A 16,595-nucleotide genomic window follows, 5' to 3' on the forward strand; every position below is an offset into this window, starting at 1 on the left:
GCGTCTAAATCTTGAATTTATTTTATTAAATTCATAATATAGAATTAAACAAAATAATAGTTCAATTAAATTTGATTAGACTAAAAAGTTCATAACTTAAGTTTTGATAAAAGAGTTAATTTAATTATAAAAAAATTTTAATTATTTTTTTACTAATTTTATTTACTGAACCTGCTAAAACCAGTTATTACTTAATTATCTTTTTTATTTGAATTTCAAGTAAAATGGTAATCTAATACACAGTTACCAGAGTAAAAAAACATGTTATTCACATCTCTGATAATTCTAACAGTTTCGATACTGCAAAATAATACAAGTACAACAATTAAATAATTACAATGAAACTGGCACTGGCACAGAATCGTACCGCTCGCTCTCGGTACCAAAGCCACCGGACTACTAGCAGCCGCCTCGCGCGCCAAAATCTGTAAAGGTATCTTCACACTCGACTTACGAGCGTAGCCGGCTTTCTTCCGGACTCGCCGTCCGTGGTGGGGACATTTCATTCATAAAATCCATTTTGCGCCGCCCAATTCTGACACACCTCTCTCAGTTCCATAGATATAGTTGTATACTCAGACGTTTGGTCGTCAGAAAAGTAGCAGTCGCTGCACAGAACGCGCGTAGTACTACAACCGATAGATTTGTATTCAACTAGCTAACGGACTGACTGAATAGCGGAGGTAGCAGTCTACCTACGCGACCAGTTCGAAAACAGTTAAGTTTAAGCGCGTTTTAATAAAATCAGTGAAAGAAGGAGAATATAATGGAGTGGTCGCTGGCTCAAGTTCTTAACCGGGATCTGCGGACGATAAAGACGCGGCAGTTTTGTTCGTCCTGCAACAGGAACCGACAGGAAACGGAAACAAGGACCGCAAGAGTGACACCGAAGAGGCGTGACATAGTCCACAATAGTCGGATCTCGCCAAATAGTTCCTCGGATTTAAATCAGAATTGCCATAGGGATAGTAGTCGCCGGAAAGTGTTTGACAGGACTGAGTTGACGGTCACGTTGACGCGGTGCGGTATCAGGGCGGCAGGAGTGGGCGCCAGCAAAAGAACGGCCAGTTCCTTTTCGTTATTCAAATGTAAGTCTTTCCGTTTTATATATGACAACGATCTAATTTTACCATACTTGTATCTGAACGAGGTACTGCCCGTAATCGTACACTTTGTTATTTTGATTAAAAGGTAAATGTAATATCATCTTTTATTTGGTTTGTGTTTTATTCTCTGGAGATTCTTTTTAATTTTCTGATATTATTAAAAGGTTGAACGCGTTTCTGTTCATATTGATACAATTTTGAAATTTTGAAAAGACTAATTTAATGCCAATTTATAAATAAATTTGGAGATTTTTTTTGGCTGGAAATCTACATGTTACAACTACTTCTCTACTCTATTAATTACTATGATATTTAACATACACATTCAGTTCCCGCGAAAATTCATTACAATCATTTCGACTACTCAACATTTTGTAATGAATAAAATACTCAACTTTTTTCTAATTTAGATATAATTTGAGGTTATAAATACATCCATTTATCCATGGATGTTACAATGGTGTTTATTTCTTTAACCTCAACCCTTCACAAAGGGGCAAATTTAGGTTGTTATTGGGATAACTAAAAGATTTGATATTTTAGTTCTAATTTTGAAAAGTTGTTTCTAAAATCTTTTGGTGCTTTCCTTTTTCAGTCGTTGTACCGACGAAATATATTGACCCACTAATTTTTAGTCGTTCAAATTTTAGAACATAGTATCTTTATAAAAAGAAAAAAATGCAAAATTAAAAAATAAAGATTCATGTATTAAAACATATTATTTATGTTTGTAAACTATTTAATTAATCTGTGAATTTTATGAGATGATTGAACTTGTGCTAAAACGTTTCTGATTAGTGTTTTTATGACTCATACATTTTCAGTTACGACGAATTGTTTGTAATCGAATAATTTAATGAAACAGTATAGAAGTTTGACTCTATCTATTATTTTCCGTGATTAGTAGATAGTGTCCTTTAAGTATTTTAACATCAGTTTTACAGGAGACATTTAAATTAAAAAAAAATATATTTTTATCAAATAACTTTATATCTATTTTACTATACAGAGTGAGTCTTAAATAAGTGCAATTTTTTTTAGTTCTAGTATATACCCAGAAACATGATTATGAGGTTTTTTACACGAAATTTTTTTTTAAATTTGAAATTTTTTGAAAAATTTTTTGGATTTTTTTTAGTTAAAAAACATAGTTTCTTGATAATATGACAACATAAGTAATAGATTATATTTGAAAAAAAAACAAGAAGAAAAACCCAGAAAACATCCAGTAGTTCTCAAAATTTAAGCAATTTTTTTAGTTTTGGAAATTTTCAAAGTAAAATTACTCGGTTATTTTGGAGAAAAAATGTGTTTCTTTTATCGAGATCTACCTCCTAAAATATTTGCAGTTATTTAAGACTCACCCTGTATATACAGGGTGTCCCAGAAATAAGTGCAAGTATTTTAACTGGGAGGATAGTTCAACCCCAAAAACACGCCTATGAAGTTTTTTTCGCGAAAAAATTTTTTGATAATTCGGAATTTTTTGAGAACATTTTTGTATTTTTTTTTAGTTTTTAGTTAAAAAACATAATTTCTTGATAATATGGCAACATAGGTAGTAGATTAAATTTACAAGAAAGAAAATCCAGAAAAGATTCAATGGTTCTCAAAATTTTAGCAAAAAATATATTTTTTTAAATTTTCAAAGTAAAATAACTCCGTTATTTTGGATTTATTTGAAAAACGACAAAGAGAAAATATGTTTCTTTTATCGAGATTTACCACCCCTTAAGAGTATATTACGCTGGACTGTTCGGGTCGCTCTCAGGGGTCGTATAAAGCGGGTGTGTGGCCGACGGAAATATATATTATATTTCAGAAATCTGCCTAAGGCTAAGCCCGATCCTGCCGTGTTAAGCCACACCCAAAGTTCCAAACATACGGGCTTTGATTAAGGCTTGATTAAGGTTTGCAGCAGGGCCATGTAAGTGAAATATTAAAAATGGTTCCAGCAAAAGTTTCCCAATTATGACGGATGATGGCGCTGATCGTCAAAGTTTTGGACAGAGATTTTGCTTACCGACAATACGACGTGAGCTACGACCGGACCAGGACCAATCAGAATGATCAGTCTTTCTTGGACATTTGCCGCGGAAGTGTGTGTTAATTTCTGTTGTGATAAGTGTGGTTGTGTTTGCAGTTTGATTTTTCGGTTTTGATATTATGTTAAAATTAATTTTGAAGTATTGTATCACCTGTTTTTATGTAATAGTACTTTTTTTAGTTCTATGATTGTTTCTATGTTATGATTTGTTAATGTTTATTTAACAATGTTATACCAAAGAGGTTATACTTAATATACTTATCAATTTGCATAGCCTAACTTTTTTATCAATAAACTTTGTAGATTTTCAGATTATTTAATTCCTTTTGTTTCCGTTTGTAATTTTATTTTTAAGACATATTATGTGATTGTTTCACATAATATGTTTTAAAAATAAAATTGCAAATAGCGAATAAAAATAATTAAAATAAAAAAGTGTATTTTACAATTCCCCCCGGCCCCGCACCCCTTTGGTTAACCTATAATGTCAGCTATGTCGAGAGATGGCGTTACGAAAATGGAACCGATTTATTACAAGGAACTTGGGCTTCTTTTTCGTTAGTATATTCTGTGGTTTGCAGAGCTTCAGCATTTGCCATAAAATAGCGAGCAATTTGTTATAAAACTATATAAATTATATATCACTGTGATCACAAAGCTTCAATCTATTTCCCTATTGTAACGGAATTTTAAATTATGTCTTTATTTTCGAGAAAATTTAGTTCAAACATAAGGAATATTTTGTTGATGTTTTACCTTCAAAATCTTAAAAATAAAGAAGTTGTCTAAAAATGTGCTACAATACGGATATAGTATAATCCTTTATCTTTAATTTCCTTCCTCATTTGTGTCAAAATACCTAGCCAGTTTTACATAAAACGTTAAATGCCGAAAGCTTATTTTACTACTTTTTCGGACTAGTGAAATGGACTCTTAAAATACTTGCACATATTTCTGGGACACCCTGTTTAATATTATGTGTAGCAAAATGGAGAATTTTACTATATTAAAACCTATCTCAAATATTTTGTAGGTGATTTTTTTAATAACTAGAATTACTGTACCATTCTATAAAATTGAAAACACTCATGAGCATTAGATGTAGTAATTTTTGGAGTTAAATATATCTCTTACATCACTTAGCAAAACCGTTCAAATCAATCAAATGTGCATTCTTATACTGTAAAGGTTATAAGGTTATTCTGGTATATTGTAGCTAATGATCTCACCAATAACATTAGACGTCATTGGATCTCACCCTTAACCGCAGAAAAGTGATTTTTTTTAAAATACTGTTTGGTGTCTAGACAAAATGGAAGTTAAATTAATGAATCGCATTTTGCGATATATTATTGTAAATAATTAGCCGGTATACATAAGTTTATTGTGTAGAAACGCAGATGTTTTTACAATGTCATTCTTAAAAGGAGAAGGTACTTCGATACTCTATTCACATTCCTTAATGATTCAGGACGATGATATTTGAAGAAAAATATCTTATAAAGTTCCATTTTCCTATATATTTAATTAAATAAAAGAATTTTATATCACAATTAATTTCAATATTGATTGGTATTTTTGTTTATTAGCATCATAATTATATGATAAATAATATTGACTTTTTCAGTAGCTATTTACAACTTTTTATATATAACTTCGATAGAACAAAACAGTTAATTGAGAATAACCTCATGCCATGTGAGAATCCGATATTTTGCATTGTCCGCATATCTAGACCTTTAAATGTTCCAAATACAGAACACAAAACTATATTTAAATTAGGTACTTTTGGCTAATCAAAACAGCAACATATCAAAACAGCAACGATACTGAGTAGATTGAAACAATGAAAACTATTAAATAAATAACAAAAGAATCTAAAGATGTAAAAAGAAAAATATAGAAACTATTTTAGTTGTCCTACGAATTTTTGATGCAGGAAAGATTTACTAAATTTTTTCCTTCAAATTTTCGGTTAATTATAAGCTTCTTACTTAAATATTATGTTCTAATTTTTGGGAAATTATTTTATTACAGATATTTTTATCAATATAAATCTTAATTTTGTTGTTTGAACAGAAAAAAATCTAGCATAAACTAATTAGTAATCATATTCAATTCGTCAAAAAGAATAACAACGACATGCATGTTTTCACATGCGACGGATCGTCCGCGACGGACCGTCCGTCGTGTTTTTTCAAGATAGCCGTCGGACGGAGCATACGCATACGCCTGTGAAATTGTTCATATAAACTCATGGTACTTGCTCGAAGTCGCGGACGCTCCGTCGCGGACGGTCCGTTATTTTGTTAAGAAAAGTGTTTTTCAGTAAAATTGTGGACATTTTTCTATCCGCAATCAAGTGTGGCTTTTAGATAAACTATAATATAATGAAAATATAGTGAAATTATTACTTTATAGGACCGAAATAAAGAAACATTCAACGTTGAAATTATTTTCCGTATTTCTGAAAAACGGTAAGAGACCGCCAGAAAAAAAGTTCAGATTCGTAATCTACGACCTCAAAATAGGGTGTATACCCATTATGGTGAAAATCGGACGATTTCCAGTTTTCCCAATAATTACCAAACCTTCTAATATTTTGAATCTAATATATTGAACTCTAAATAATTTCTTTCTTTTATACTTTTTTCTTTATTACAATTGGAGGTTTGGTGGTACCTTGGTGGTACAACAGCAAAATAAAACACTAGTTCACCACAATACACCAAAACACTTTACTAATACTGGTCGCAGTTTTAATCATTTGCTGTTGATGCTAACATGGTAAACGAAACGCGCATTCAGTGTTGGAAGTAAAGTATTTTGATTAACTCTGTTTTTTACATGTTTAAAAGACATTTTTGTAATTTGCCTTTATGACATCAAAAGGTTTTAATTATAATATGAGGCATGCTGAATTTATTCCACATATTTTTTTCACCAAATCCATAAAATTTTCTCTTTTGTTGCAAGATTTAAATTCATGATGTATGTTTAAAACATAACCTTTGATTTGAGTTATGTGAATTCTATTAGATCTAATTGTTAATCGAAAATGTACGAAACAAAATCTAAACACAGCTATCGCGATCGAATGTAATGCATGAATCACCGGCTGTTTTTCACTTTTCTCTTTCCAACGCTTGTAATGTCTGTGGGTATTTGGGTGATTCTGTTCTAATTGTTAAAATTTCGATCTTTTTTTTTTCATTTCTACTTATAATCTAATTAACCCTATTTTTTCATCCATAATATAATTAATAATTGTATTTTCTAATGAAAATAAAAGCACAACGGAATTTTACTTTTTCTATAACGTATCGAGAATTAGAATCAAGTATTAGAATGTTTTTGGTAATGAATTTGAAAATATTCAATTAACGTAAAATTTAAACTACTCATAACTTCAGAAATTAATTATGATTAAAAGAACTAATAGATATTTCAAAATGTATTTCTTTTTTAATTTATATTTTAGCAAAAAATGGCCGCTGAAACAGAAACCTAAAAAATAAAAATTTATTTTCGTAAAATGTCACTACCTGAGAATTCAACGGAAACCAGCTTCTAATAAAAACTTCTAAATTCTGAATCAGTGGAATTAATTAGTTAATTGTTGTGAATTAATTGTTTCAATTAGCTTAGATATTTCTTCCTCTAATTTCCATGTAAGCATTCAGAACATCAAAATGAGTGTAGTAATTTTCAATTAGTATAGAAAAAGGTAGCAAACATTTATCTTTTACTTCATAATCATAATACCAAAGAATATACCTAGCTAGAAAAACAATGGACTCTGCCATACTGAAAAATGGTCCTACAGAAGTGGCGCCATCTATTGAGTAGGGCTTGTTTTAAATGGACCGAAGCGCGGGCTTTTTAAATGAGCGTATTTATTGAATTTTACTCTAAAATAATTACATTTGATTATTAAATCTTATTTTTACACAAATTCAACAATACTAATAACAAGTATCGTTGTGATGTGTAAAAAAATAAGATTTAACAGTATAATTTATACAATTATTAAATAAAATTAAAGCCAAACATGTATGGTGTAATCGTTTATTATAATAAAACGAGACTAACGTAATACGCCCAAAGTTTTGTAAATGGAGTAAATATAAATAGGTACTTAAATGATGGCAAAAATAAAACACTTACATTATATTTTTAGGGCCACAAACAAAAGGAATTGTCTAATTAAAACACATATAACAGATTATAGCTGATAATAGTTTGAAAAACGGTTTGATAATCATTTGATAATATTATGAATGGCGCTATGACAACGACAATATTTTTTGAGAATTTGACAATAGTATGACAATGGCCGTTGTAAACTATGGAAACTACAAAAAAATTCTGTTTTAACGCCATCTGGCAATAACTAGTAGCAACTTCTTAACCTAAAAATTAATTGTACTCCCACCTAGCGCCTGAGGGTGGAACTATTTTATTTGAAATTTCCGTGGAAACGGTGGAACCGCTTTTGCTATTTCACTTTCCCGCCCCTGCATAATACTTCATAATTTGCGAGTAATGTCATGATGTCATTTTGGCATTTTATTCTCATCTGTCAAATAGAAATTGTGGTTAGGAATCAAATACCTATTTATTGTTTTATAAGCTAGTTTTTAGGCTTCATCTAAGTATGGATATAACTGACAACCGCAAGCTGTTGCTAGGATATTTTAAAAATTATAAGTAATAATTTTTAACACGTTCAGAACTTATTTATAACCTTTTATTAGTTGGTTTTCTTTGATACCTTGATGTCAGTATTTAAGAAAATAAGCTCCATGATATTTTCTTCTATATGTATATCTGTAATCCAGTTGAAGTTTTTACTGTGGCAGCACATTTTTACAAGCCACCGACTAAAAAGGAAGCAAAACTTGGCAGCTATTTGCTTCTGGTTCAACAACAAAACTTCGATGAAAATTTCGACGTACCTATTGATGAAAGTGTCATTTTCACATCTATAGGACTACGAAACTAAAATATACCTATAACCTCTAATGATGGAAACGCTAATTTCCAGGATATGTTCGGATCTTCTTAAAAGGTTTTCACAAGTTGAAAACTTATTTATTACTTTCAATTAGTAGGTTTACTTCGATATATTAATATTTTCAGTGTAAATGTAATTTAGGGCAGAGCATTTTCAGTGTAGATCTGAGGCATTTTTGTCAGCAATCGATACTAAACAATATTTCTATACCATCGATAGCTGCAAAGAAGAGGGCTTGGTGGCTACTGGTTAGACAGCAAAACTTTCAGTCTTGATATTTAAGGGGATTATTACAAGTTTTCAATCCACTCGGCAAGATATACACAAAAATTAATGAAAAAAAGTCGTGAGAATTTTACTGATATGAAAATTATATTAATATATTGATAATAATAGTTATTTTTATACAAGACTTAATTTAGACAAGAATTAATTCTTCAAGACAAGAATTAATTTCGGCAGACGATAATGCAATTTTATCGTCGTGTATAAAACAATATTTTTTTCCATAGCGAGTTACGGTTTAAAAAATGTTCAGAAATTATTATTTCAAGGAATTTATTACGAGTAGAAAAAATATTGTGCTGGGTTGGCGTTCTATGTAATTTGACAAATAAATAAAGCTGTCTCTTTGGTTGTCAGTTTTGAGTTAATATTTTTTAATTCTCCTTCGTGTCGATTGCTGATTGAATTGGAGCCAGAAATGGTTCAAAACGAAATAAGTAAATTACCAACAGAAATTCAGGCTGAGGCGACAAACGCCATATCCAAACTACTTCCATTTAAACCCCGAATATCTTATGAAAAGGAATACAAAAATTTTCAAAAATGGAAGAAGCAATTAAAAAACGTACGAGAAGAAATAAAGTTTTTAACCTATCCTCGCTGTTAAAGTATCATTTAATCTACCCTTGCGGTTAAAGTACTATTTTATCTACTATTTTTGATAGACGTAAGGCAATTTTAACAGTTGCTATGGAAAAAAAGACATAAAAATTACACTTGGAACAGAATCGCCCATAAATATGCAAAGGAAGCCGGCTCGGCCGCGGCCGCCTTTCGGATCTCGATCGAGCGCGAGTAGTCGTTCGGTGCCGCGACGCGTTCCGCGAAATTGCCGCTCCGTCATCCCCAATTCCGCGGAAATCCGCGCTATTTCCACGTACGGGCGCCCGCCGCTCGCCCGCCATTGGCCACCTGTTGCACGTCGCCGAGCGCCGAGTCCCCGCCTCTACGCGGCCCGTGCGTCGGCCGTGGCCCGCTAATTCCTTCGGCTGTTGCGGTCTAACCGGCAGCAAATAGCGGCCGAGCTCTTTTCTTTGCATCTATGGGTAGTAAAGAGGCATACCCCATTGTAAGGGGTAGATGGGGAAGTGGAAACCGGCCAGGGAAATAACAGGCAACCGGTCCAAATCAACAAAAATAAAACGACTGTTAACTAACGTTTGTTATTGTTGTTACAAGATAAATAGCACTCGTTCAAAGTATTCTTTAACAGTCTATTACGCGGTACTGTTCGGGTCGGGTAAAGCAGGTGCGTGGCCGAAGAAATTACATATTATATTTCAGAAATCTGCCCAAGGCTTAGCCCGATCCTGTCGTGTTAAGCTCCATCCAAAATTCCAAACACACGTGCTCTGATTAAGGCTTTATTAAGGTTTGCATAGCTTCGGCATTTGCCATAAAATAGCGAGCAATTTGTTACAAAACCATATAAATTATATAACACTATAATCACAAAACTTCAATCTATTTCCGTATTGTAACGGAATTTTAAATTATTTCTTTATTTTCGAGAAAATTTAGTCCAAACATAAGGAATATTTTGTTGATGTTTGACCATCAAAATCTTAAAAATAAAGAAGTTGTCTGAAAATGTACTACAATACGGATATAGTATAATCATTTATCTTTAATTTCTTTTTTCATTTGTGTCAAAATACCTAACCAGTTTTACATAAAACGTTAAATGCCGAACGTTTATTTCCCTACTTTTTCGGACTAGTGAAATGGACTCTCAAGCCTGTCCAGTTGTTTGCATAACCAATGGTTAATTTCCTAAGTCTTTGTGGTCTAGCTAATTTATTGAAGGGTAATATTCGCTGGGAAATATTCTGTAAACTTTTGTTAGAAATTCCCTTATTCCTAACTTCATATTTTTTTTTGGATCAAAAAGGGCGAAATCTGCATATAAATCAACATTTTCATAAAAATCTTTTATGAATTGGAAGCCTAAATTGTCAATAGCGCGAACAAGAACTTCATCTTTAGCATTTTCACTAGGCATCTTTTTCACAGTTCTGGGTTTCTTGTCCGATAGTCAAGCAGCATTAAAAGCGATCAATTCAGTAACTGTCAAGTCGAAGTTGGTCAAAGAGAAGCTGAACAAATTAGGTAATAATAATAAATTCTTCCTACTCTGCCTCTGGATGCCAGTCCACCAAGGGATAGAAGGCAATGAAAAAGCAAACGATCTAGCTAGAAAAGGAACGATCAATCCACAGAACTGTTCTGCTTCCCAACAACACCAGAACTGTTCTGCTTCCCAAGTGAAAACCAACTTAGCGGAACTGAAGAATCCAGATGAAGTGTTCTAGGTTCTTAAGTTCCGCAGATATGGAAACCTCCAACGGTTTAAAAACTTGAAGAAATTTGACAATCAAGAATTTTTCTTGATTAAATAAAGAATAATCTTCAGATTGTGACGGGGTTTTTAAGAAGACACTGTCTTCTCAACGAATACATCAGTGTATTGATGCTAAGAAACAACGTCGAATGCAAATTCTGTGGGAAAATAGGGAAACACCAGAACAGCTCATCACTGAGGGCGTCGAGATGACAATCATTCATGCAACTTTGATATCGGAAGTGGAGAAATAACCTCTACAAAACCGTCTCAGATCCTGGCTATTGTAAAAGCTCTGAGACTTCTGGATGGTTATTTGCCCGTTGCGGTAATAGATATTTGACTAAATGGTGTTTTTGTTTCATAGCAACTAACGACTATCTTGACGCAAATGATTTGTCAGTTATGCATTCACTAAGAATCTTACGTAACTTTAATTAGAATCTTAACCATGTAATTTTCGTTAATCCAATCTTTTTTTGAGCTCTAATAGGGACCAGCCCATCGGCGCATCGGCCCACCGGGAATTTTCCCGATTTTCCATATTGCCCATTCACCCCTGCTCATTGCTGATGACTGTCAAAAATGTGCTGCCACATCAAAAAACTCAGCTGGATAGCAGATATACGCTGAAAAGATCATGGTGTTTGTTTAGTCAAAAATAACATCGAAGATATGATCCAAAAAAAAACCGCGGTCAATTGGCTTGGTAATGAACATCAATGCCATTCACCATATAATTTTACATATAAAATGACAGCGATCTTCATTTCATAGCCATCGCTGACGCAGTTTTTTTCATACGAAGAGTTCCCCTTTGCATCTATGATACAGAAAATTCTCTGGTTTGCAGATATACACTGAGCAGTTCATGGTACTTTTTCATCAACCACTAAAATGACAACATCAAAGCGAACATAAATAACTAAAAGTATTAAATAATTTCTTAGCTTGTGAATATTACTTATTATTACCCACTGCTCAAATAGGAGGCTAAAGTACAGCTAATTTGAGTATCCAAGACCTCTCAATCATAAATAGCAGTACATGAATCATAGTTGTAATCCGATATATTTGATTTTTAATATTTTTGTTTCCAATTTTCTAACTGACAAGGTACCAGGCACGAGAATAGATGATAATCCGTGTATCGGAGATGTCTTTAATTTTCTGCATTATTTTCAATTTTCCAACAACTGACCTTGTACCAGGCACGAGAGTAGATGATATCCGGTGCCCCCCAATGACTGTCACTGTTAACACACGTGAATTATCTAATATATGCACTGATAAAGTTAATTACTAATTACGTTAATACAATAATAATATTTATATGCAACAATCATATTTTTTTAATAACACTTCTCTTGAATTAGAATATAGACATAATTACTCATCATATTCTCTGTTGTTTTTTCAAAACTAAATGATAATAGAAAGTACTGAAAATAGATTTAGATAAAGAGATACATAACATTTTTTATGTGTTCTTCATAATTCCATTTTGGCCATATAGTTTAATTTCACAAATTTGTAGCTGGAATACACTTTAATAGAATTTTATTTTTACAATTCATATGTCGTATATCCAGAAAAGAGTGTTTCATTGCTATCATCATTATCACCATTTTCAGTTTATTCGACCATTTCAAATTAGGGTGCTTTCTCACATACTCTCTTTGTAGTTGGGCCAATTGTTGTCTATTGTTGGCTATGCCGGCCCAAGTTATCCCTGCTAATCCTAATATCATAGTCCCATCTCAGGTTCGGTCTCCTTCTAGGTTTCTTAATTCCTCGTGGGTATCATGCTGTGATTTTTCTGGTCCATCTGTTGTCCGTTCTTCTTGCCAGGTGTCCTGCCCATTGCCATTTGAGGGATTGCCACTCTGTGGATGACATCTATTATCTGGGTCTTTTGTCGTGTCCACTCTATTCTTTTGCGGTCTCTCTTGGTTATGCCCATCATATTTCGTTCCATTGAGCGTTGTGCGACCTACAGTTTCCTTATGATGTCCGTTTTAAGTGTCCAAATTTCGCATGCATATGTCATGACTGGTAGTACACATTGGTGGAATGTTTTCTTCTTTAGATAGAGTGGCATGCTAGATTTGAATATCATTGAATTTCTTCCATAAGTACTCCATGCTAACTTAATCTTCTCTTTATTTCTGGCAGTAGGGAGAAATATTCTTCTACTATTTCCAGTGTTGTATTATTTATTAGAATGCCTTTTCTTTTTACCAGTTTTATATTACTTTAGTTTTTGCGATATTCATTTACTAGTTTCATTACTATAGAGATTAAGGAAATCTCGAAACTGATGAAAAATTTCCCCCAATTATTTTACCTTTAACCAAAAAATAGGTACAATAGTTTATTTTGAAAAATGTCAGCATTTGTCAGTTTTCGTTTTGACGTGCAACGTAGGTAAGAAACTTTTGTTAATTTTGAATTTCTCGTTTGTTCTGCTTTGAATTTGTGTAGATATAGATGTAGATTCTATGGGAGGGGTGATAGAAAGCCAAATAATTGCTAGACGTGTGACGATATGGATGACTGTTTTAATAATGAAATATTTATTTTCTACCAGAACACAAATAAGCTGAGGAAGAGCAGAAGAAAGAGAAATTCGGGAAGATGAACTAAAGGTAGAATATGATAATTTCAAAATGTTAAAAAGTCAGTAATATCAACATTACATTTGTAGTTCTAAATAAAATAATAGAAGTAGTTTTAGTTTAGAAATTTACAGCTGGATACAACTAAAAATCGTCTGTACTTACTTATTTCTTGGATAGCTAACACTGACTAAAAGGCAGGATTTCATCCTTGTACACTGCTTGTATATATTGACTATTATTTTATCCATACAGAGTTGGACGGCTTTTTAACACCAATCAAAGTAAGTAGGTTAGCTGCCAACTTACTTGGATGATACTTGGACTTTTATCGTGAGGCGCGCGCAAAGGTACATATATATAAGTATATTTTTTATATGGCAGCATCCAAGTATACTTGGTCCAAGTAAACTTTGAACGTGTCAACCAGACTTAAATTAAATTTTTTCGAAAAAATTTGCGAATGCATTATGCAGTGTGTCCCAGAAATAAGTGCAAGTATTTGTACTTAATAGTAATCTACAAAATCTACAGTGAATAAAATTAATTTAAGTTTTTTTTGTAGAAATTTGAAGATGTGAACTTATAGCTTATGAAACATACAGAATGTGGATATCGTAGGAGGTGAGAACATCACTTTCTCTCGAAGCACTATAAACAAATTTCCGGAAACTGAGCAACCGGCACTCAAAAGTATTTCAATATTTTCCGGAAAATGTCAAGAAACAACATTTTTTTCACAAAAAAAATTAAGAGCGTGTTTCTGGGGTCGACCTAAAAGGTTTGCACTTATTTCTGAGACACCCTGTATAAAAGAATATACTTAATTCATTTTTTAACGACCATAAGATCAATTTGTAATAATTGTTTTGTTTAATTATAAAGAAACGATTTTTTGCTTATTAAGATACCGATTGTCCTCGGCAGAGTCGCCAACTGTTTAAACCCAATCAAGTAAGAGAAAAACTGGTCGGAAGAGCCCCGCAATTTGTCAGCGAGCAAATAATAAATCTATGGCCTCGTCTAAAACCCAATAAATATGTGGCCAACGACCACCGTTCGCCCGTAAACCATTGCGTTTTATGTTCCTCGTCTTGCGTATTTAATTATCTTGGCTTGGAGTCTGCGAGACGTGTCCACTACTTACGACCATTTAACTTTGAGTGTTAATGCTTCATAATTACTCTAATACCCGTCTATTTACCACATTTTTCTAGCATTTTTATAAAATCGGCCGCAGGTGCGCTAACAATCCCAACTATTCGGCCTGGCCGACTACTTGCCGGTCTTTTTTTTTAATTTAATTATGGTTTTTCTGCGCGCGTAGGTAAGGTAGAGCTCCGCGGCTGTAACGGTGTCTTTTTGCTTGCGGTAATTTTATTTTATAGCTACAAATTGCGATAAAAATGGAACACTAAACTGTGTTGGTTGTTTATGGACGACCAGTTGTAAAATGGTTTATCTTTTTTTTTTCGTCTTCTGTACTTATTGCGGATTTCAGTTTGTTAGCTTGTTCATAAATCTTCGTCGCAGTAACGAGACAAATGAGTTTCTTCATTATAATTACGATGAGAAATTTTCTTCGTTTGGTTTTCTTCGTTTCTAGTTGATCATGCTTATAATAAGACATTTGTATGGTAGCGAAATAAATGAAGTATTATCTAATCGTTTAAAAAATGATACCACATAAAAAAAAATAGAATGGCTACATAAAAGTATGTTAAAATACCATACGATCGAAAAAACGGCGCCAATGATGGCTGGGAAATGACAATAGATTTTGGCTAGGTCAAGCCCTAGACATCATTTCCTTGGCCCGTATTCTTCTTTATTTTTTAATATCGCTTACTGCCAGTTGGCCTTCGTTCAAAAAAACCTTCATCTCGGTAGCTTTGAACGACTTTAAAGTTTTATTATTTGATCAAATTATAGAACAATTTATACTACTTATTAGTGTATTCTTACAAGTCTTTAAGAAATAATTTATCTATGAGAATACATGACAAGACAAAATTATGAACAAATTTTCAATACAGTAAAATACTTTTTTGTAGTTCCAAAGCTCCAAATCTAAATTTTATCATTAATAGCTGCATTTTTCCTCTAATATGTCAACATATTTCAACAGTGATACATTTCTAAAAAGAAAAGGCGTCCAGTTGCCTTCATAATGAAGATCGATTTCATTACCATCATCATCATTTTCAGCTTATTCAACCATTTCCAATTATGGTGTAGCTTTCCTCACATCTCTCGTTGTAGATGGGCCCATTGTTGTCTATTGTTGGCTATCCCTGGTAATTTCCTAATATCATGTTCCCATCTCAGGTTTGGTCATCCTCTAGGTCTCTTACCTGGAGTCTTTTGTCGTATCCACTGGGTCTTTTGTCGTATCCACTCTATTCTTTTACGATCTCTCTTGGTTATTCCCAGCATATTTCGTTTCACTGAACGTTGTGCGCTCTGTAGTTTCCTTATGATGTCCGTTTTAAGTATCCAGGTTTCGCATGCATAGGTCATGACTGGTAGTACACATTGGTCGAATGTTTTCTTCTTTATATAGAGTGACATTTTCGATTTGAATATGATTGAGTTTCTTCAATAAGTACTGCATGCTAAGTTAATTCTTCTGTTGATTTCAGCTAGTAGAGATCCCGAGCTGTGTATTAGTTGTCCCAAATATATATATATATATATATATATATATATATATATATATATATATATATATATATATATATATATATATATATATATATATATATATATATATATATATATATATATATATTTATATTTCTACCATTAGTTTGTTGTACATTACTTTAGTTTTTGCTAAATTCATTTTGAGACCCACTTTATTGCTGGCTGTAGCATTTCCAAACCATCTCTGATGCCGTTTTTTTCGACCGTATGGTGTGATGGTAGAGATGTTTAATACTCGTTTGAAAAGTTTCATTTTAATTCTTTTTAGTTAACGTCAAATTTAAATCAGAGCAGTGGGATAAAATCACGGGTATGTTATCATTACATGCAATCTATAGGTTGTTTTAAATTAATGGTGATGACAAGTTCTAACTCGATGAGAATCAAGACGAAGAAAAACTATACCCACGGTAGCACTCACCAACAACAATTTCGTATTTTATCTCCGACGTAATATCTTTAAAGAGGAGACCAG

The 16,595-nt window shown here is 32.7% G+C and overlaps 1 protein-coding gene across 6 annotated transcripts in view; it reads left to right on the top strand.

Annotated features, from left to right (window-relative positions):
- The window catches only part of LOC115875323, a 269,483-nt gene that overhangs the window by 226,084 nt on the left and 26,804 nt on the right, over positions 1 to 16,595 (top strand). The window contains exons 1-2 of one of the 6 annotated variants that reach the window (XM_030890748.1): positions 13,206 to 13,223; positions 13,387 to 13,444. The exons of 2 other annotated variants lie outside the window; for them this stretch is intronic. Coding sequence is in view for 1 of the 4 variants with exons in the window: in XM_030890744.1 (XP_030746604.1) it covers positions 767 to 1,088 (322 nt within the window). In the remaining 3 variants the exon portion in view is untranslated. 3 more of the 6 variants (XM_030890750.1, XM_030890744.1, XM_030890746.1) reach the window with 3 other exon arrangements.

Source organism: Sitophilus oryzae, unplaced genomic scaffold (assembly GCF_002938485.1).
Source record: "Sitophilus oryzae breed Bouriz unplaced genomic scaffold, Soryzae_2.0 scaffold_1372_pilon_pilon, whole genome shotgun sequence".
Lineage (NCBI taxonomy): Eukaryota > Metazoa > Arthropoda > Insecta > Coleoptera > Curculionidae > Sitophilus > Sitophilus oryzae.